The sequence below is a fragment of the Galeopterus variegatus genome, unplaced genomic scaffold (assembly GCF_000696425.1).
Source record: "Galeopterus variegatus unplaced genomic scaffold, G_variegatus-3.0.2 Scaffold1683, whole genome shotgun sequence".
NCBI lineage: Eukaryota > Metazoa > Chordata > Mammalia > Dermoptera > Cynocephalidae > Galeopterus > Galeopterus variegatus.
Window position 1 is genome coordinate 158,778 of NW_007727794.1, and position 23,034 is coordinate 181,811.

At 40.1% G+C, this 23,034-nt stretch overlaps 1 protein-coding gene across 1 annotated transcript in view; it reads left to right on the forward strand.

The window, feature by feature from the left end:
* Positions 1 to 11,197, forward strand: part of HS3ST3A1 (heparan sulfate (glucosamine) 3-O-sulfotransferase 3A1) — a gene marked incomplete at its 5' end in the record, with an annotated part of 98,334 nt that extends 87,137 nt beyond the window's left edge. Inside the window, 2 exon segments of the mRNA XM_008578425.1 lie at positions 10,318 to 10,387; positions 10,390 to 11,197. Of these exon segments, the coding sequence (XP_008576647.1) occupies positions 10,318 to 10,387; positions 10,390 to 10,893 (574 nt within the window).
* Between the last annotated feature and the right edge of the window lie 11,837 nt (positions 11,198 to 23,034).

A 23,034-nucleotide genomic window follows, 5' to 3' on the forward strand; every position in this document is an offset into this window, starting at 1 on the left:
GAACATACACCTTACAGCTACATGAGCTTAGATTTTCATTCTATCCTTTTCAATCTTAACCATATATCTTTGGACAGGTCAGTTATCTTTCTGAGCCTGTTTACTTATGTGTAAAATTAGCATAATAATCCTAGGTTTTTACTGTTGTTGTGAGACTCCAGAAATACTACATCATATCTTGGTCTATCGTAAATGCTTAATAAGTGTTTATTTGCTTCTGTTCATGTTCTTAAAGCCCCTGAACTTGAATTCCTGGCTACCTTGGATCTGTTATTTTTAATGTAGCCCTATCCTTGAACTTCATCTTCTAGTTGTGACATCTTATTTTGCTGTTTCAGGCACAGGGGAAGAAAGAGGCAGATATGGGTTTCCTTTACCACCACATAGTTGCCTTATCAAATACAGTGAGAGCACTCAGCTCATGGACTTCCTGGTCTTTCTGCTGTCTGCAAGTCTAACGTCAAGTTAGACTTCAGCTCTTTCTCTTGGCCTCAGTTACTTGCACTGCATTCTTTCAGACTTCATTGATTTTGAAACTAATTCTGTTGAAGCAGAATTTCCCTGCCTCATTATTTATGCAATATCTTGATTTGATTGGTGGAGCCACACTTTAGAACAGAGTAGTGTGAAGCTCTGCAAAGCTCTACATTTGACATATGGATAATGAGTTACAGTCCTGCACCAAACATGGAATCTTAGAGGCGGGAGGTCCTAGAGACATTGAGGACAAGAGCCTTAGGTTGTTTATAATGAAACTGAGGCCCAGAGAAATAAAGTGATCCATCCAAGATCACATAGCTTATTAACAGCAAAATCAAGACTGAAATCCACATTCCTATTCCCAGTTTTGGATTTTCTATAAAACTATGTCTTCAGAGAGATATGTGATCCACCTGTGCCATATTTTTTTTTGTCTTGCCCCCGCACCTCGCTCAGCCAGTGAGTGGGAACTGGTCTGTATGTGGGATCCGAACCCTCGGGCGGGAGCGCCGCCGCGCTTCCCAAGCGGCGCACTTATCCAGTGCGCCACCGGGCCGGCCCCTTTTTTTTTGTTTTTGTTTTTGTTTTTTTTTCCTGTGCCATATTTTGGAATAACACCAGGAATGGTTTGTACCCATTAGGATCCTTAGCTGCAACTCCACTGAGAGAGAAACTTACTTTTTTTTTTTTTTTGGCTGGGGGAGAGGGGACTACTTTCTTCAAAATAACTGTCTGTTTTAGCAAAATTTCTATCTCTTTTCCACTTTTCATCTTTGAAAACTTCTATGCTGTTCCCTTCAGCTGTACAACCTCATCAGTTCTCCCCTAAATATCGTCTGGTTCTCACCCACCCCTGTCTCCCCCACTATTAGCACTCGAATCCAGGTCTTTAGCTCCTCCAGCTTGGGTTATGTTGGAAGAGCCTCCTAAAGCATTTACCCACCTGTATTCTCTTCCTGCTTTATTCTACCCTGTGCACTGCCTCAGGTTCAATATATCACTGACATTAATCATGCCATCATCTTTCAGTCTAGTTCATACAACTCCCCAACTCAAGCAGACAAATTCCTTCACTTATCTGCATACAATTCAGAATTTAGGTCTTTTAGATTCTTCAACAGCTACCTTCTGGATAACTCTCTCAGGTTCTCAGGTTCTCTGTCTGTTGAGTTTGCTCCATCCAAGCCATTGCCTCTACATTCTTTTTCTAATCCCCTTTGGCTGTTGACTTTCTCTTATCTGATGCAATAGAAATAACCTTGCACTAGACGTTGGGAAAACCACCCATAACCTTCCATATGCCGACTGTGAGAACTTCAGCATGCTGCTTAGCTTCTCAGCATCCTTGTCAGAAAATTGGGGATTGAGGGCCGGCCCGGTGGCGCACTGGGGGTTCGGATCCCACATACAGACCGGCCGCTCACTGGCTGAGCGAGGTGCGGGGGCAACACTGAGGGTTGCGATCCGTTGCCAGGACACGGAAAAAAGACAAAAGACAAAAAAAAAAAAAAAAGAAAATTGGGGATTGTAATAATTACTTTATCTCTCTTAAGGCTATATAAGCATTAAGTGAGAAAGTCGTTACTAAAATATTTTGCAAACATAAGTCATCCTTCAGATACCTCTGTACTTGTGTTCACACTCTTGAGACACATAGTCTATGGTACAGCACATGCGACTGAGCTCACAGTACCGTGAGAATGAGCGGCCCTGTGTGGGACCAAGGCTTGGCATCTGCTATTCTTATAATTTGCCCAGGGCGAGGGGAAATGGTCACGTGAGAGGGCCCCTGACTCCCAGGTATATGAGCTCAGCTCCTTTTCCTTGATGATCAGAGTTCCTCATATTGGAGATAAAATTGGTTTAGCAAATGCCCTTTAAAAAAAATGCATTTTTTTCTGGAGCATTATGGGAAATTGACCCATTTTTTTGTATAAGCTCAGTAAAATCTTTATTTAAGTATAACACAAATACAGAGAAGGACACAAATACTGGGATACAGCTCAATGAATTTTCACCAAGTGTATACAGTTGTGTAACCAGCACTCAGATCACGAGCTGGGATATTTTTTTCACTCTGGAAGCCCCTGTGGTTCCCTAAAGGTCACTACTGTTTTGACGTCTAATGGGACAAATGAATTTTGCCTATATGAATTTTTTGTAAAGAAAATCATAGAGAGTACACTTTTTTTTTTTTTTTTTCCTTTTTGTCTTTTTTCGTGACCGGCAACAGATCGCAACCCTCAGTGTCGCGCCCGTACCGGACTGGGACCGGCAACGGGATCGCAACCCTAGGTGTTGCGCCCGCACCTCGCTCAGCCAATGAGCGGCCGGTCTGTATGTGGGATCCGAACCCTTCCCAAGCAGCTCACTGTAGCAGTGCGCCACCGGGCCGGCCCCGTAAACTTTTTTTTTTTATGGTTGTTAATATTGTGAAATTCAGTCCACAGGTTTGAAGTCATTCATTCTTATTGCTGTGTAGTATTTCCTTGTGTGTGTATATACTTTCATTTTTGGTGAAAATTTGGGTGGCTTGAATTTGGAGCTGTTGTGATTACTTGTAAACATTCACGAACATGTCTTCTGGTGAACATATGTTCGATATCTATTGAGCATAGTCCTAGGAGTGAAATTGCTGGTCACAATGTGTGCACACGTTCAGCTTTGGTAGATAGGGCCAAACAGTTTTCCAAAGTCATCGTGCCAATTTACGCTCCAACCAGCAGAGTGCCAGTTATTCCACACTGTTGCCCACCCTTCAAATTCTGTCATTTTTATTGTAGCCATTGAGGTAGGTGTGCCATTGTATAGAATTGTGTTTTAATTTGCATTTCTCTGACAACTAGTAAAGTTAAATGCCTTTTCATGAATTTATTGACCACTTGGATACTGTCTTTTGTTCAAAGTGCCTATTCAAGTCTTTCACTCACTTTTATTTTATGCTGTCTAGTTTCTCTTTAACTTATTGATTTATGGGAGCTATTTATACATTATGGATATGAATCTTTTGTCAGATATATGTATTTTAAATATTTTCTCCCATTCTGAAACTTGCCTTTTTACTGACTTAACGGTATCATTTGATAAACAGAAAGTCCCTATTTTTAATATAGTCCAACTCATCTTTTTTTTTAATAGTTACTCCTTTAAGAAATTGAAACACCTTTGCCCCCTCAAAATCATTAAGATGTTTTCCTAGGTTTTTAAAAAGCCATAGTGTCATTGCATATTAAAATCTGCATGCAATCTGGAATTGAGTTTTGTGTATAGTAAGAGGCAAAGGTCAGGATTTATTTTTCCATATGAACAACTAATTGACCAAACACCATTTATTAAAAATGCAGTGGAGAAGTAAATTTTTTTTAGGAGGAAGTGCTTCCAGGGGGACGGTAACACTTTCAGAGGGAAGAGGGGAGCAAGACAGTAAAAGGGCAGTGGGAAATCAGGGGAAGTGGCCCAAATTGGTAAGAATGAAGCACATGAAGTGGGTTTCATTTTTGTATTTTTTTGCACATATTAGGTGTGCAATGAATACATGTTGTTGTTGAAGGCCATGGAGGGCTCTACCTGGGTGGTGCCCCTGGTCACAGAGGTCGTCATGGTGTGGCCAGTGCTGGAGTGACTGTCAGCGAGGCACGTCTTTGGAGGCAGGTCTGTCCTATCGGCAGTGTGGTAGAGGGAAAGCCCTCTGGGTCATTTTAGTATGCCCACCATAGACTACAGACTTGGTTTAGGGCTTGAATAGAAAAGAATGAACAATTTAGCATGTCTATCATGGTTTCTGCTTGGCCATAACATTTCCCTTGCCACAGACAGCTGTTCAGACAACTCCAGGCCCATAGACACTTGACCAGCATAACTGACCAGATCCAAAATGAAACCCTAGCATGGTGAGTGGCAGGATGTCCAGATCAGATGGAAGTGCTGCCATGCAGGTTCCTTCACAGCTGCACCACATGCCATCGAGGGAAATGGAATCCCCTGAAAAACTGAGCTCATCACTCTTACGCCATAATGAGCCAGTCTCTACTCTGCCAGAAAACTTGGCCAGCTCATGGCCTTCCAACCCGGCCCCCTTGCTGTCTGAACAGCAGATGGACAGAAGTGTGGATGCCCAGGAACATGCAAAGAGGCCCATCTCTGATCTCCTCTGGACCCTTGTTAGCTAGACTGAGTGGGGTTCCCCCGGCAGTTGGGAATTGAGAACACATGGCTTCACTTTTTGAAGAACATTGCTTTGGGGTATTCCGCATGGTAATGGTCATGCTGACACTCATTACAGTCCAGATTTCCTGAATCTTGGGCTTGATTTTTCTGGTGAGATGAATAAGCTGAGCTTAGAGACATTAAATTACTAGCTTGTGGTCACCCAGCCCACAATGGGCAGACACAGGCCACAAACCTCATTTTCTGATTTCAGATCAGTTCCACAAAATCTCATAAATTATTATATTACCCTTTAGTCGAGCAAATACTAGCAAAAGGAAAGCAAAACCACAGCCTCTTTCAGTACCTTATTCTAATGTTTAATTATCCATAAAGCAAAAAAGACCGTTTGTCTGACTAAATTCTATCAGTGCTGTTGAAGTGCTTCTCCTCTCGAGTTCTTTTAATTTCTTTTTTAATTGTGGTAAAATACACATAACATAAAATTTACCATCTTAACCAGTTTGGGGTTCAGTAATAGTACCTCCATACACATTGTGGTGCAATCGATCTCCAGAACTTTTTAAATCTTGCAAACTAAAACTCTGTAATCATTAAACAACAAGTCCCCCTTTCCTGTCCGTACAGTCTCTGGCAACCACCATTCTACTTCTGTCTCTATGATTTTGACTACTCTATCTACCGCATACAAGTGGAACCAAGCAGTGTTTGTCTTTTTCTATCTGGCTTATTTCTCTTAGCATAGTGTCTTCAAGGCCCATCCGTGCCATAGCCTGTGTCAGAATTTCCTTACTTTTTAAGGTTAATAGTATTCCATTGTATGTATAAACCACATTTTGTGTATCCACTCATCCACCAATGGACACTTGGATTGCTTCCACCCTTTGGCTATATCATGCATTCTTGTTGAGTTCTTTGGAGAGAAAGAGCAAATGTGTGTAAACTGCCTTGTGATAATCCTTAATTAGCTAGTGAAATTTCATCTTATCCTTGTCTTCTTCAGGTCAAAACAAATACACTTCTCTATTTTTTCCTTATAATTTTGGTTTGTACCCATTTCTTGATCCCTATACCTACTATAAATGACTCCAAATCCTGTTCACTATTTTTTTTTTTTTTTAGGTTTTGCATGCTCGTTTATTTATTTATTTATTTTTATTTTTATTTTTTTATTTTTTTTATTTTTATTTTTATTTTGTCAATATACAATGTAGTTAGTTATTGTGTCCCATCACCAAAACCTCCCTCCCTCGTAGACTATTCTGCTTAGCCTGGGGAATTAAGTCTTCCTAGGACCTACCCCTCCCATCATCCAATTGAATGTCTCGCTCCCCACCCCACCTGTTCTGTCTTCAGGCAAATCTCACGTGTGTACTCCTTGCACACACCTTTGTGCTCCTATGGCCTGTCTGGTATTTCTACAAACCTTTCATAGTATGGGAATCGATCTTTCACTGCTCATCCTGTGCCCAAGCCCTCACAGAGAGTGGAGTCACCGTACATACCTTACTCAGGTAAGGAAGGGCCATTTTCAAGTTCTCCTAAACACTTTGAAATGTGGTATTCCAATTTATATGCTCATTTTATTTTATGTGATAGATGAGCACTTTTTTGAACTTTAAAATCCAAATTACAATAAAAAAGTGAATGAAGAAATTAAAAGGGAGATTACAATGTAGAATCCTGCGTGAGTCCTTTTATAAAACAACCATTCTCTACCATGTGAGCTTCCTTAAAGATTTATTAGACTATCACTCCTTTCTTTTTACAAAAAGTAGCTTGCAGTCAGCTTAGAGTTAAGCCTGATACCACACCACACCTCATGCTAAACAAGCCAGATTCCTCATCCTGCAGATGACAGTAATTAATATGTTGTTTGTCCTTTGAAATCTTATTTTAGCTGTTTCCTCTTCAAACTCCTCCTATTTTGGATAACTCTTTTGCTTACTTTATTAAGATAATTTAAAAAATAGTTTCTTTTTAAAGAGGTCTTAGTAGTGTTTCCTCTGGCCCAGCACAATCTATAGCTTTAATCTCTTAGAAAATTTCCTGCAGATTTTTCCTACTTCCAGAGACAGGCCAACCAGGAACTCCTGAGTGAAGTATGTTCTCTCTATTTTAGTGGCCAAAATTGGAGGTAAAGTAGTCAAAAATCAAAGATTGTTGGAAAGGAGACAGGAATGCTGACTTCTTTTTTTAACAACAAATATTCCTTCTTATCACTTCAGTGTTTTCGATGTTTGCTCTTAACAGCCCCAAACTTTTTCACATGTTTGATCAAATTTCTTTCACTGAGAAATTCCAGCAATCTCTGGACAGATCTCTTGACTCGTCTTATGCAAGTGTAACCTAAGCTTCCAAAGTAGGCTGACCTAGCCAATTTCTGATTCTATGAAGGGAGACACGCAGTGCTGAGTTCTGTGAATTCATGCCACACAGTGGGATTGGCGTTGTGTAGGCGGTAATGACAATATGGGTCCCCCTTGTGTCAACCCTGAACTCTCCGGTCGTTGCTCACTCTTGCCCAGACCTCAGAGTATATTTAAGGGGTGTGTAATGAGGTACATTAAAAGTTATTTTGAAAAGGGAACTTCAAATTTATTTATTTATTTTTTAAAGCAGCAACAGAAATCAAATGTCTGATTATCATTCCCTCTTCCCCAAAAAAGAAAAGATAAACTGACTGAAAGTACCAAAGAAAATGAAAATAGGAGAAAACCAGCATCATTTAAATGAAGCGAATGTCAGTGCCACCAGATTACCATAAAGGTTGAGGAATTTGTGCTAGATTTAATGTAGATGGGAGCCAGAATATTTACGAACCAATTGATATGATGTCTGCAATCGACTTTAAAATGATCTGGTTGCTGTGGTGGAGGAGTAGAAGTGGGGGGATTTTTTAAAGGAAATTGGCCATCAGTTATTAATTTTTGAAGCTGGATGTAAGGTACATGAGATTCATTTTACAATTTTCTGTACTTTCATGTGTATTTGGCATTTTTCACAATATATAGTTAGCAAATAGTGTAGGCAGGACAAATTGTAGGGAGTCAACAAAAAGAAACTCACATAACACAAAGCATGCCCTTTACTACAAATGCAAAACAGAAACGAAACACAAAATTATGAACAAAACAACAAATCAACCCTTAGCATAAAAAATAAATACAACCCTAGATAATCCTGGATCAAAAGGGAAATTGAAACTATAAAATGTGATGACTAAATATTGACAAAGTTATGATATGACAACAGTACATGTCAAAACTTAGGAAATTGAACCAAGACTGTCCTTCGATGGAAAATAATAGCTTCAAAATGCTTTTTTTTTTTTTTTTTGACTTGAGAAGAGAGATGGAAAATAAATGAAGGAAGCATTCAGTTAAATAAATTTGAAGAACAACAAAGCACAATTTTAAAAATAAATACATAGAAGGCAGCTTTAAAACTAAAATGCAAACTGGTGAATTAGAAAAGATCATTTAATCAAGAAGGCAGAAAGAAAGGCAGAAAATACAAAATTATGGTTAAGAATGGGGATATAACTGCAGCTACCCACTGGATGATTTTCAGAAAAATATTAATTATCAAAATCAACACAAGACAAGGCAGAGTATTACAGTGGACCAATACTCATTACAAGAAAGTGAAAAGATATTTAAAGATCATACTTCCCTGCCTACGCTCACCCCAAACAGTGCCAGCGTTAGATGGCTTTGTAGACAACTCCCACCCAACTGAAGGAATAGAAAATTATTTTGTTGCTTAAACTTCTCTAGGACATAGACAATATAAAACATTTCTCAACTCATTTTATTATGGAATAATTCATACTCTAATAATTAATTAAGCTATTGAGCAAAAGAAAAACTACAGAAACATCTCATTTATGAATATGGATAAAAACTCCAAAACAAAATAATTACAAATCAAGTCTAGGACTATATTAAAAGAAAAATATACCATCATCAAATGAAGTTTATTCCAAGAAAAAAAGTGAATTCAATATAAGGATATTTATAAGTTTGATTCTTCTTATCAGTGAGTGAAAAGACAAAATACATTTAGTCACTGCAATAAAATCTAAGAATATATGTAATCAAATATTGATTTGACCAACATCTTTCTTATAAAACTTGGAATTAGAAAGACAGTGCCTTAATATAAGAATATAGGTGTGTATATATGTGTGTGTATATATATATATATTTTAAAATAAGTAGTGCATTTATTGGCTGTACACTTAAGTTTGAAGAGAAAATAGATTTTTTTTCTCTTCTGCCCACACATTTTGACCGGCCCTGATGCCCGTCAGTTTTCAGTAGGAAAGTGTGCTCGAACCAAGCAGCTATCTCTGCTCTATCAAGATTACAGTGGGATTTTTTTTTAACATGACAAAGTGATTTTACCACTTATCAGAAAAAAAAATAAACAGACAAGAATTATCAAGAACGTACTGAACAAGAGAGTCAGGATTTACTTTGGCATAGATGAAAATATGCTAGAAACATAATCACTTATCATTGGACCAGTGTAGAAAGGAACCAAGATGTTTAGCACATGATAATGATGACATTCCAAATCATTAGGTAAAAGATGTATTATTTAATGTCTTGTTCGTTACAGGAAAACTCTGCAGGAATCATGACGATAAGTATTTTGTGTAATACACTATGGTATGTCAAATATAATTGCTTTGTTTATAAGAAAACTGGAGGAAGAGCTCAGGATAGTTTAACAGCATCTTACAGCAAAACAGTATAGTTGGGTTTATGCCAATGTTCTAATTCACCTAAAGAACCTGATATTTTGACTGCTGCATGCTTTGTTGCTTTTTGGAGTGAAGACATTTGTCAGCGGTCACTGTAATAAAGCTGGTACAACCTGGCTGGATCAGGGGGACGTTTTCCTTTCTGTGCTCATGGCATATTTTCCCAGGCTTGGCGAGGGGTCCAGGCAGGCCAGCGTGAGGACTCGTGGGCAGCAAAATCTCTGGGAGCCCCTGGCGTTATTTTTTAGAAAAGGCACATATCCAGAGGCCAAAGGCTTCTGTGTTTTGACATACGTTTGGGGCAGTCCGAAAGCTGAATTCCCTGAAAAATAAGGGCTAGGTGACACACAGCAGGATCTTAGAGACACGGGTGTCCTGTTCTTCCTACCCCGTGTGAAGGTGCCATCACATCTCAGGTGGTGTCTGGCCTCCAGCCCGCAGGTGGGATGTTATGCACCTTTCAGCTCCAAAATTCTGCTTGTAGTTTTACGTGTTTCTACCACCGTTCACAGTGATAATACAAAGGGGGCCGGGATGAGCAGTGCTGACCTTGAGACGGGGGTCCCAGAGGCGTCGGTCACCTTCTGACCCGAGTTTGGTTTGTTTGCTCTTCTCTCATTCACCTAAAGAACCTGACCCGGGTTAATTTCTTGCAGCACCGTGGACTGATAGTAACAACCAATAAAAACTCGACATGGCACTTTCTCTGTGCCAGACGCTTTTCTCAGCTGTCGAAGTGTAGTGAGTCCTTTAACCATCACAAAAACCTGTGACACGGGCAGTGTCGTTGCTCCCCATTGCACAGGCGGCCAGGCGCCTTCTCCGCGGTCACACGTGCACGGCCCCGCCTGTCCCTGCAGATCCCTCCGGCTCTAACACGCCTTCTCGCTCTATCTCAGGGACCTGATGCCGAGGACCCTGGACGGGCATCGTATAACTTCGTATAATGTATGCTATACGAAGTTATTACGTTTCTGCTTGGCGACCCAGTGACCAGGGCCATCTCGGACTACACGCAGACGCTGTCCAAGCGGCCCGACATCCCCAGCTTCGAGAGCCTGACGTTCCGCAACCGGAGCGCGGGCGTCATCGACACGTCGTGGAGCGCGCTGCAGATCGGCCTGTACGCGCGACACCTGGAGCACTGGCTGCGCCACTTCCCCCTGCGCCAGATGCTCTTCGTGAGCGGCGAGCGGCTCATCCGCGACCCGGCCGGCGAGCTGGGCCGCGTGCAGGACTTCCTGGGCCTCAAGCGCATCATCACGGACAAGCACTTCTACTTCAACAAGACCAAGGGCTTCCCCTGCCTCAAGAAGGCCGAGGGCAGCGGCAAACCGCACTGCCTGGGCAAGACCAAGGGCCGGACGCACCCCGACATCGACGGCGAGGTGCTGCGGCGGCTGCGGGACTTCTACCGGCCCTTCAACCGCAAGTTCTACCAGATGACCGGCCACGACTTCGGCTGGGATGGATGACAACCACATAATTTAAAAAGAAAAAAAAAATATCAGAATATAATATATTTTTTTACAAATCGGTAAAGACAAGGCAGTTTAATATTTGTGCTGAAAATATCTGTTGCAGTATTTTCTTCAATGAATGCTGATTAGTCTCACCTCTGCCCCATTATATGTCACGTGTAACCAACACCAAACATTTGCATACACAGAAAACTTCATTCATCGAAATGCTTTTAATTTTCAGTTTTCATTTTATGTTCTATATACCCAGTCATAAACTAGAAGCATCAGTTGCCATTAAAGATTTCAAGAAAACCCTGAGGGTGAACATCTCTTTCTCTCTCTTTTTTTTAATATAAGGTCCTGATAAAATTGATGTCTATCCTGATGTTTTTCTCCCTTCTTACGGTGGCACTTTTTCTTCGATCATTTCCCAGTTAGTAATACTGTATGTTTGTACAACACTTCAGTTTCCATAGTGCTTTCAAAATCCAGGTCTTTTTGATCCTATATTACTATGTGGTATAAGAGCATAGTACATAGAGTTATTATCCCCATTTTACAGACAGGAAAACTGAGTCTCAGGGAGGTTAAATGACATCTTAAGGCCAGATCAAATCCTGGACCCTGGACAAAACCCCGTCTTCCACTTGTTCCCTATTTTATGCCACTTTTTCCAGAGATAATGGGAAATAAGCCATCTGCATCTTTTAGAGATTGTTAGCTGGCTTTCAGAGGATCTGAAAAGGGACAGAGAGGGTTTTTTATTACTTTCTAAGTTCTGGGCTGGCCTTATGGCACCCAGTTTCATCACATAGTTGTGGTCAAGGAAACCACTCAGACCTGGACACAACTGCTTTTAAGAGCCAAAGTTGGCTCTGGGCTTATTAAAGTACCCTAAGATATACAAATATTGACTGATTAAAACTTGGTTGACTTTGAGAGAAATTATTGAATTCTTGTATTGAGGACAGGACAGCCACTGCCACCCTAGGAATAGGACAAGATGCAGCAGGAGCAAAACTTACCAATTTGTTGATTTGACTGTCTTCTTTTTTTTGTTCTTGGAAAAATCCACTTCAGCTAAAACTTACGAGTTTGAATTTCATTTTTCTTTTCCTCTTTTTAAGAAAAAGCATCCACCTTTTTTTTTTTTTTTTTTGGTAATGTCTCACTTCCAAACTTGAAGCTAGTACTAAAAATATATCAATTAACAACTCATATACAATGTTCTTATTTTTCATGGGTGGAGGACCATCACTTTGTCACTTTATTTTTTCCCATTTCCTATTTATACCAATTATAACCTAATGTTTATTAATATTGGGAAACTAAGAAATGCAGATGTGAATAAAATGGTGGCTTTTCCTCTTTTCCCTTCTGTTCCTGCACATCCCCCATTTAAATTGCTCAAATAAATCAATAGTTTATTAAGAGTATTTCTTTCCTCTCTGAGTGGGTATTAACAAGATTAGCATTAATGGGAATTAAATTGGTTTAGAGAGGAGCACATATGCATGAAATATATAAAACATTTATAATTAGTCTGTCAGTGACATTTTATTACAGGTTTAAACCCAAGAAGAAAATGTCTCCTATTTCATGGAACTTTTCTTTATCTGCCAAAATTTTTAAAAAACTAGACATTCTAAAACAATATTTTGTTTCTTCTCCAACATTGTCAATCGAAAGAAACTAAAGTGGTTTTAAAATATGTAGTACAATTGTGCATCTATCACAGATGCTACATCAAGTGATGTGCTTCTCAGGAAGCCTAACACAGGATTAACATGACGAATAACAAAATTTTTCTTTTTAGGTTTCTAGATATTTTGTCATTGCTCCAAATCTTTGGATTCATTTGCTAATATCCCATTTAAGAGAGTTAAGTAAGTCTCCAATCCAGGTCTCCTTCCGGTTCATTCCCTTCACTTCTGTGCCCCCATTTTCCCAATGCTATAGCCTGTTTTTGCTCTACTTGAATCGTCATTAGTAGCAGCAAGATACTCATTTTAAACTCTTTTTATCTTTTCTGTTAATTCATTTTGTTCGTATTTCCTATTCTTTTGTAAGTGTTTGCTTGGCATTATGCAAAAGTGGCTTGCACAAAGAAACAATTGTGTTTAACAATCGCATTCAGCAACCTTTGTCATCTTGTGTGGAAGAAATAATAAAAGAACAGAACTGAGTGCAAAGGGCCTCTTCCTGCACATAGATACTTTTGTTCAGATTATCTTAAAAGTGAACGCTACAGAACTCTCTAGGAAAACTTTCAAACTTTTAAGACATCCTTAGAGTGTGAGAAGTCATAGATCCCAGCAAAATGTATAAATATCTGGAGTCAGTATTCTCTAAGTTTGCCCCAGGACAAGACTATTCCATTTCTGCCTCTATGTGATACTTATTCCTGCTTTCCATGGACTTGGTCTCACATTTATTTTTGATTATTTAGCTATACCAGATAATAAACTTTGTCTTGATGGGACCACTTTAGCAGTCCTTCCTCTCAGCTGTCCACTCCAAAGCCAAGCCTACCAACACCCTTCATTTTTCTTAGAGGTGAAAGGCTGTCTTTTCAGGAGAATATCCAGAAAAGATCTCCAACTTCATTCTGAGCATTTTCTTCTGAGGCCACATCTACAGTGTATACATTTTCCAGATAATTTAGTTGCTTTTAAGAATTAATTTTATTCTAATAACTGGAGATTAATAAGCTTCTGGAGGATGGATATTTATTATTCTAGAAGTATTAATCTCACTCTAATTTCTTATTTTCAAAGAATCTTCAAAGGTAGAATAAACCTCAATAACAATTTGGATCAAATCCCCATTGGAATCCTTTCTCTGGCTGGTTGTGCAGGGGTTTAAATACATTGATGTGTCTGTAAATTCTTAACTATTAATTTTTCCATTGAAAAGGTGATGAATTTCTCCTAAATGCTGTCATCATATTCTTCCAGCTGAGGCCTGCCAAATCTCCTGCTGCCCATGAAGATATCTTAAGCTCACTGTGTGAATAGATAAATGTGTCTGTAAAATAATAACACCTCACACTCATGTACCATATTCCCTTTCAAATGCATCATTTCATCTTAAACTAGTAGCAGCTCTCCACTCATTAGTTTCACTTTACCAATGAGGAAACTAAGGCTTTAGACAGTGGTTCTCAACAAAAAATAATTTTTATCCTAGGGCAATGTCTGGAGACATTTCTGGTTGTCTCAGGGTTTGAGGAGTATAGTAGGACACTACTGGCATCTCATGGCTAGAGGTCAGGGGTGCTATTAAACATTCAATAATGAACAGGACAGCACCCATCACAAAGAGTTATCCCAACCAACGTGTCAGTAGTGCTGAGGTCCTTGGCTTAAGAGGAAACAAATCATCACAGCTAGTTTGTCTCTGAAAAAGGTTTAAAAGTCAGATCCTAATTAATACTTGACTGGTAATTCTTTCAGTCACCATTTCAGTTTTTCTCTTGAAATATTTTTTTCTCTCTCTCTAACAAGTGACTCCATTATGATAAGTAGATCAACGTCTAATGCTGTGCTTTGCCAAGATGCATGCTAAAGGCAACTAAACTGGGTCTTTAAAACTGAGATGCAGCTTGTAACAAATAGACAATTGTATCTCTGTGAAGGGGCATCAGTCAGCTTCAGGTGGAAAAGTAACATTCCAATAAAGCATCTCTGAAGGCTCTTGCAAGTCTAAGTCTTGCAGTTTCAATTTGCCTTCAAAATACTTCAATAGTGCAGTGACAGAATTTCTTGTCACCTGACAAAACCAAGTGCCAAGCAGTAGAAGTAAATGTCTCCGTTTCTGTTAAACAGCTAAATTCAGCTGCAGGTGTTGTGGTTACAAATATCCTTGAGTTGCTGAATAGTAGTGAAGGAAGTAAATTCCTACTGCCACATATCCTAGAAATCCCACAACTTTGTGCATAATATCTGCAGAATCAGGGGAAAGAAGAGCTTATAGTTCCCAAACATAGACAAAGTGTTACTGAGATTCAGTCCAATGCAAACGTGGGTGTAGAAATAAAAGCCCCTACTTATTCTCCTCTTGCATCCTGTAATTGCCAAAGAAGAATAAGACTTTAAAAACCCAAACCGCAAGCTCTGTTGGGGAAGCTTCAGCATTATCGTAGAATTTGTGGTCCTTGAAATATCTTCACCAACATGCAGACAGACTTGCATTCAGAGTCTCAATTTTATGGAAGAAGAACACGGATAGGGAAATTAGAAACCTGTTTGTTATATAATGGAATGTTGGAATGGTAGGCCTTCCCTTTAAAGCTTGAAAAAGATGAATTTGGGAAAATTATGAGGCAGTGCCACGTTATACACAAAGTAATAAAATAATGGATTTTATTTATGCTGGGAGGAAATAAAACTGAAAATAGAAATTGCTTCTAATATATGGATCCATTGTGGGATATTAAGAAATGTTGGCATGTTTCAGGCTATAACCTGAATTTTTTTAGTTTAATTTCAAAATGTTGGTTGTTTTGCATGAATAGCCATATGCTCAGCACTTACTCTCTTCTAGTTTCACTGTCAAAATAAAAGATGACAATAAATGGGGAACACACACTCTATTGTGAGTCTTTTTCATCCCAAATGCCTGGTGTAATACTTTAGGTGCATTAGAAAGATATGATGTCCTTCATTAGCTCTGCCTGGATGGTACATGATTAGGCTAGATTTCTTGCTCGGTGCTAACTTTGGTTAGTCCTGAGAGGGCTTTTGGTTTACTGTCTGGTCTTCCCATTGACAAACTATGGTCCATGTGCTCCAGGTCTCTCCCAAAGTCACCTTATAGTAAGCCTAGAGTGTTTTCCACCCCTGGAGTCTTACCTTTATTGCAAATAGGAGTGATGTATCTTTTTCCCTTCTACCTCCTATCACCATGCTTTCCTCGCTTACTGGTGGCTTCTTCTGTCATGTCCTGCCTGTGTCCAGCCATCCCTGGTAACCCAGTCTCTGCTGGTCTAAGTTCTTCCCTCCCTTCGAATGTGCCATACTTAATGGTGTCCACTTCCTACTTCAGATTTCTTGGAAAAACTTTGCAGCCCACCTAGAAAAACTGCTCTCAGCTTCAGCTCTCATCTGAATATCTGATATAGATATCTGGAGAAATGAAGGTCAAATAGGTTTAAGTTCCCCCAAACCTAAGGGCCCAAAAGAAGAAGGATGAAATGGAATATGAAAGTATGGGGGCAAGTTTTCGATAGGAGAGATGGGGGTGCTGTTGGAAGGGCACTTACCCGGCTTCCAGCGCCCCACTCCTCGCCACGGATCTGAAGGACCAGGAACGGCATCCTGGCATCCCACTTTTGCAAGGTTGTCTGCCTCTGTCTGGGCGGTGGCATTTTTCTCCCACCTGTTTTCCCAGAAAGCCTTATCTAAGCTCGGATTTCTTTATTTCAAGCCTGCAACAGCTGGTCAACCAGAGAACAGTAGGAAGCAAGGAAACTGTATAGTCATTTCCTCACTGCAATTTTTCAAAAGGAACAGGAGTTCTTGATTAAGTATCATCAACTGATACCTTTCTGGTCAAAACTAATTCTTATTTCAGACCACTTGATCTTACTCGTAAATCCCAGATCAGTTGTTATAAAATGTCCAACTAAACATTCTATAAGAGTAATACCTTACCTTTCTATAGAACGATTTAAAGCACATTTACATCCTACTTTAGACTTGAGTAGAAAAGCGCACATGGTCTGTTATAGCTCTTTCCCAGTTTTGAGAAACCCTACATTTTCCCTCAATTGAGTTACTTATAAAAGCCTTTTTAGAGCCAGCCTGTGGCTCACTTGGGAGAGTACGGTGCTGATGACACCAAGGCCACGGGTTCGGATCCCATATAGGGATGGCCGGTTGGCTCACTGGGTGAGCCTGGTGCTGACAACACCAAGTCAAGGGTTAAGATCCCTTTACCAGTCATCTTTTAACAAAAATAAATAAATAAAAATAAAAGCCTTTTTAACATCTTTCTTTCCATCCTTTTTACTTTCATTTCATTTCTCTTCTGAGTGAATTTTTATCCTTCAATGTCTTTCTGTATCAAAATCTCTATGTCGGGCCGGCCCGGTGGCGCACTGCTACAGTGCGCTGCTTGGGAGTGCGGCGGCGCTCCCGCCGAGGGTTCGGATCCCACATACAGACCGGTTCCCGCTCACTGGCTGAGCGAGGTGCGGGCAAGTTTGCTTTTATTAATAACAATCAGTGCTAGCCAACCAAACCTTTCCTTCCTCTATAACGGGATCACATGTGTCAGTGCTGAAGGAGTGGTTACCGCCCCGGAACTGTGTGTTTCTTCCGACTTTCCCTGAAGTCCCACTATTACCACCCTTCCTGAACTCTGAGGCCATATCTCTTTTGGCTTCTGAAATACTTCTGTTAAAAAAAAAGTTTCTAATAACAGTTTCTACATTGAGGTTGTGTCAATCCATTCATTTTTGGCTCTTTAATTTACAGACAGCGCCCCCCACTTTGAACACTAAAATATAGCTATAAAGAAACTCATTCATTTTTGTGTTAAGCATCACTTCTATCATCATTTTGATCTGATCTAGACAGTGTTTTCCTTTGACATATGCTATTTTCAGTGAATGTTTAAAAAAAAATTTCTATGTCAAACGTTATCTTACATCTTCCTTATTGTATTTTTTCTTTCTTTTCAACAAGACCCCCTAATTGTTATCTTTCACTTTTTGTAGCCATCTGGCCCCCAAATTGTACATTATTTTACATTTGCAAAGTGCTTGGCCTTTATCCTAGCCTCTTTGATCTTTTTTACCTTTTCTCAAGTTGTGCCTTTCCATCTTAGGAAGGTTCTCTTAAGGAAAAAAACCTCCCCCCACTAGGCTTCGAGCATATGGTATTTGAAACTTTCTTGGGGTCGTGGCTTTCTTATCACTTCTGACCCACTGAAATGCAAAAATACCAAATGGCACTGGCTTCCAACTGTAAAGTGATTTGGTGCTGAATATCTTCTTCCACCTAGTCATAAATAATGAGCTCTTTTTCAGACTCTTTGGCCCTTGCTATTTGATGAGGCCATTAATAAAAAGTTCTGTATCAATGAGATGATAAATTCTACTAGCCCAAGCCATATATAATGAAGACACAGAAAAATTGGAAGCAGAACTGTTTTCACCAGCCTCCTGCCATCTTCTGACAGGTCGCACGTCTCCCCCGGGGTCATTGCAGCCCTAGTCTCTTGTCTAGATCATTCCTGTAGCATCTGCCTTCAGGCTTCTCACCAGTCTTGCACCTACATGCTCATTTCCACTTATTCCTATGATGTTTTCATGGTTTAATTGACTCTCGTCCCAACTTCAGCCTGATCGTCATCATTTTTACTATTGTGTCCCTTATGCCTGCTATTGCCACTATGTTTTCCAGGTATTTGGAACTGTGTGAATCTGCCTTTCCCTTTACACAAGCAGCACATCTTTATTTTTCTCCTCTTACTGTTTGAATCCAGGGATACAGCCATACTGGTAAATAATACAATCACTTGTTTATTAGATTTACATGGCACTTCATACTTATATATACCTTGAAGAGGAAACTACAGCTTCTCTAACCCATGATCTTTTTTTGATCCTGCCTTCTCTTGTTTTACGACGTTCTTTAAATTCACCAGCTCTTTTGGTGCCTTAATGATGAAACCCCATGCCTTGTGCATACTCTTGTGAGTAGTTTTGATGTGGCCACAAATGGCGAAGTTTTGCATGAATCACTCAATTATCAATGAATCCCAATTTTCTCATTTATTAAAAAAAAAATAGAAATAAAGATCAACGGTGCTGTCAGGTTCATTCCCTTTGTGACATATCTGAAAACATTTTATTTTATGGTTGGGGCTGTTGCTAACAATTATTTTTCTTCTGTTTCTTAAAATGAATATCATTAAGTCAGTCGCTTTACTTATTTCTCATAGAACACTAAACCAAAGAAACCAAAGTTTGCTTTTATTAATAACAATCAGTGCTAGCCAACCAAACCTTTCCTTCCTCTATAACGGGATCACATGTGTCAGTGCTGAAGGAGTGGTTACCGCCCCGGAACTGTGTGTTTCTTCCGACTTTCCCTGAAGTCCCACTATTACCACCCTTCCTGAACTCTGAGGCCATATCTCTTTTGGCTTCTGAAATACTTCTGTTAAAAAAAAAGTTTCTAATAACAGTTTCTACATTGAGGTTGTGTCAATCCATTCATTTTTGGCTCTTTAATTTACAGACAGCGCCCCCCACTTTGAACACTAAAATATAGCTATAAAGAAACTCATTCATTTTTGTGTTAAGCATCACTTCTATCATCATTTTGATCTGATCTAGACAGTGTTTTCCTTTGACATATGCTATTTTCAGTGAATGTTTATCCTCTGGCTTTTCCTGCCTCCTGCACCATTTCCTGCTCTTGCAGAAGGAGGTAGGAACCTTACCTTCCGAATTTTTTCTGCCGAGAGTGCACCATGTAGAAGCACTTGGAAATGGAGACCATGCTTCTTGTCTCTTGATCAACCATACAGATGCCTTCTGAGTCAGCGTTTGCCAGATTATCATCAGGTGACCAGAAAAGTCCGTGTCTGTTGCTTTGTGTTTGGCCTCTGTTGTCCTTACAGTTAAGTGCAGTTGGCTTTGATTCGTGGAAATTTACTTATGTTCTGGGGTGTTTTGAACTTCCTTTTTAAAAAAGAACTTTTAAAAATTTTGTTAAAATAGATGTAATGTAAAAATGTATCATTTTAACATTTTAATTATACATTACGTGTATCATTTAGTGCATTAAGTACATTTACAATGTTGTTCTAGAATGTTATCATCCCAAACAGAAATTCTGTACTCATTAAACATTGACTGACCGTTCCCTTCCCCCCAGCCCCTGGCAGTCACCATTCTACTTTCTGTCTTTATGAATCTGACTACTCTAGGTACCTCATGTGAGTGAGATAATGTGACATTTGTCATTTTGTGACGGGCTTATTTCACTTAGCATAACGTCCTTAGGTTTCATTCATGTCGTAGTATATGTCAGAATGTCCTTCCTTTTTAAGGCTAAGTAAGCTTCCATTGTATGGATACAACACCTTCTGCTTATTCATTCATCTGCCCATGAGCACCTGGGCTGCCTCCACATTTTGGCTGTTGTCAATAGTGCTGCTGTGGACATGGGTTCGCAAATGTCTGCTTGAGTCTGTGCTTCCAGTTCTTCTGAGCATATATCTAGGAGTGGAATTTGCTGGACCACATGGTAATTCTGTGCTTCATTTTTTGAGGAACCACCAAACTGTGTTTCACAGCAGCCCCACCATTCTACCTTCTCACCAGCAACATACGAGGGTTCCAGTTTCTTCACATTTTTGCCAGCATTTGTTATTCTCTGTTTTTGTGTTTGTTTGTTTGTTTTGTAATAGCCATTCTAATGGACGTCGGAAAAAAAGAATACTTTTTCCTGTTCCTATTCTTGAACTTGAGGTCTCTGTTCCTGTCCACCCCTTTTCTTCTTCTTGGAATTCTCCTCTGGGAGTTCTCTTTTTGAAATAACACCTGACATTGTTTCTCATTTTCCTCTTACTTTCCTGTCCACCTTTCCCTTCTCGGTCCCTCAGATGGAGTCATAGTCCCTCCCTTTTGTCCACAGCAGGAACCAGCTGCCCCTCTGTCTGTTTTGACTGCTTGCTTTGCCTGCTTTTAAACTTTCTGTGCCTTGTAAACCCTCCTTATTTTCTACTCTGAAAGCCTAAGGTGGCTTCTTCTGGATGGATTCTGATTTGCCCAGCTCACCTGACTTTTCTATTCTGGACTCTTGAACCTGACCAGCTCGTCCCTTTTTCCCTGTCATTAGCATGAGCACCAAGGCAGCCACTCACTAGTCCGAACACGCTCACACCCAGCCTTCCTTAGAGACTGCACTCAGTCTCACCTTTACTTGAGGTGTTGCCAGATCCTTTTTCTACATATTGGGGACACTTTCTGATGGTAGGTCACACTCAAGTAACCCTCCAACCTACTGTAGGCTGAGAATGAGTGGTTTGAGTCTTTGACTATCAGCCATAACCACGCAAGTTCCAAACAGTAAAGTTTCCTTCCTGCCACATCACTTAAGTCCCATACCTAGTCATAGGTATAAGCTCCAGGCTGGCTTGTCAATCTCACCAAAATTATAAATACAGCCCCATGTTTCCTGAATCGGTCACAGTTTTTCCCTTACCCTGAAGGGATAAGCAAAATCTAACTCGAGCCTACTTATGAGGATCACTGTGAATAAAAACAAATCTAGCCATTGTTCATTGTTTTCACTTCAGAAAATACAAGTGTCACTGTGAACAAAAGTATCTGCATGAACTCTTTCTGATGTGGATGCCAGAAAAATGCGACCAGGAGCAAATTCAGGACCAGCACAGTGGTCACAGACTAATCCCGTCCTTTGGTGCCTAAACCTTGAGTAGGCAGCCACACTCACTGAAGCCCCACCTGCCTTGACATTTTGCTCAAATTCTGATAATTCAGCTCATTTTGCTTTTCTGTAACTGAGCTCCCAATCTTGTAATTCTGCCCAGTAGCTGAGCGTTGTGTGCTACCTATGTAGCTGGGCTTTAGCCATCCTACCTTCTTTTCCTGGTTACTCTGGCATCATGAGTTATGCTGAAACCCAGCTCTTTGACCACATGCCTGATGTATACTGCCAGACCCTGCTTGATTCTATCTACCAAAGGAGGACCGGAGATTGGACAGTCGTCTTCTAGTCCAATTCACCCAAGCACCTGAACTGCTCCCGTAGCCCTCTCTAACAATTTCGTTGTCTTAGTGATCTCCTCACGGGTCCATTCTAAAGCCAAGGGAAACCTAGTTTTAAAGAAATTCCAACAGCTGTGGCCCATTTCTTTCTTCATACATTTTTCAAGACAAACCCATTCTCTCTTCTAACTCGAACGTTTTTCTAGCAGGAAATTGAAGGGTAGATTTTGTGTCTTTGATTCCTCTCGATTTAATCGATAGTCCCCGGGGAGCTGTTGTTTCTCCTGAAGGGACTCTTGAAGAAGCCTCCAGTCTACATGGGGCACCTGGACAGCAGGAGATACTTCTGTCTTCTCCTGTCTTTGCATGTGCAGGTGGATTCACTACTCACTGGGAAGCAAGTAGACCTCAAGCTTTAGGTCCTTCATGATACAAATCCATTCCAGGGTCCTTTATCCCATGTTCCACTTGGACTTTTCTATTCTTTTCTTCAAGAAATCTTTAAAACTTTCTGAGCTTTAGGCCTCAATGGCACCTGCACCCATTTCTGCTTGTGAATGTTGAGGACAAACTTGCCAGACCAGCAGCAAGAGATTTCTTCCCTTTTTCCCCTTCTTGCTCAGTATATCCCAAATCCCGTCCTCCCCTGGCTCCTCAGTTCTATTCTCCAATTCCTCTTCTTTGGTCTTGTCATTTGCACCTACCTGGCTGATCACTGTAATTTGACAAAGGGTCTGTGAAAGAAACAAGTGACAAACCACTGCAGTGGAATTCCATTCCATCTGCACCATTTGGAATGAACGGTAATGATGCGCTTTAGTTTTAGCTTGGAATGCCAGATAAAACTGATCAGCACAGGCCTAAACCCGTGGTGCCTGGGAAAGCTACATATGTTAATATATCTCACAAATCACCTGCCACCCTCCTAAAGCCATTCTGAGCCTACACTCTAACATACATTTTTATCACTGAGAGTCAGTGTAGATTATTAAAGAGCACGAGCTTTCAGCTTGAATTCTAGATCTGCCCATTTCTAGCTGTGTGACTCTGGGGACAACACTTAACTTCTCTGTGTCTCAGTTTTCTAGCCTGTAAAGAATAAATGATAATATCAACACTCACAACATAGGGTAGTTATAAGGATTAAATTATTAGTAAAAAGGGTTTGTTTCAGCTTTCATATTAGCTTTTATTGAGGAGCTTTATATGAGCTCACTTTCTTGCTTCCAGAAAATGACCAGTGTGTGTGAATGTGTTTGCCTACATGGACATCCCTATCTTCCTATGCAATTCCAGGCCTCTTTGCAGAGAGGTTATGCAATTTGGGATAGTGCATTACATTTTAAGATTATTTTAGAGGACTGCTCAAAAATAAACACTGGAAATTTTCAAATCCCGAAGCT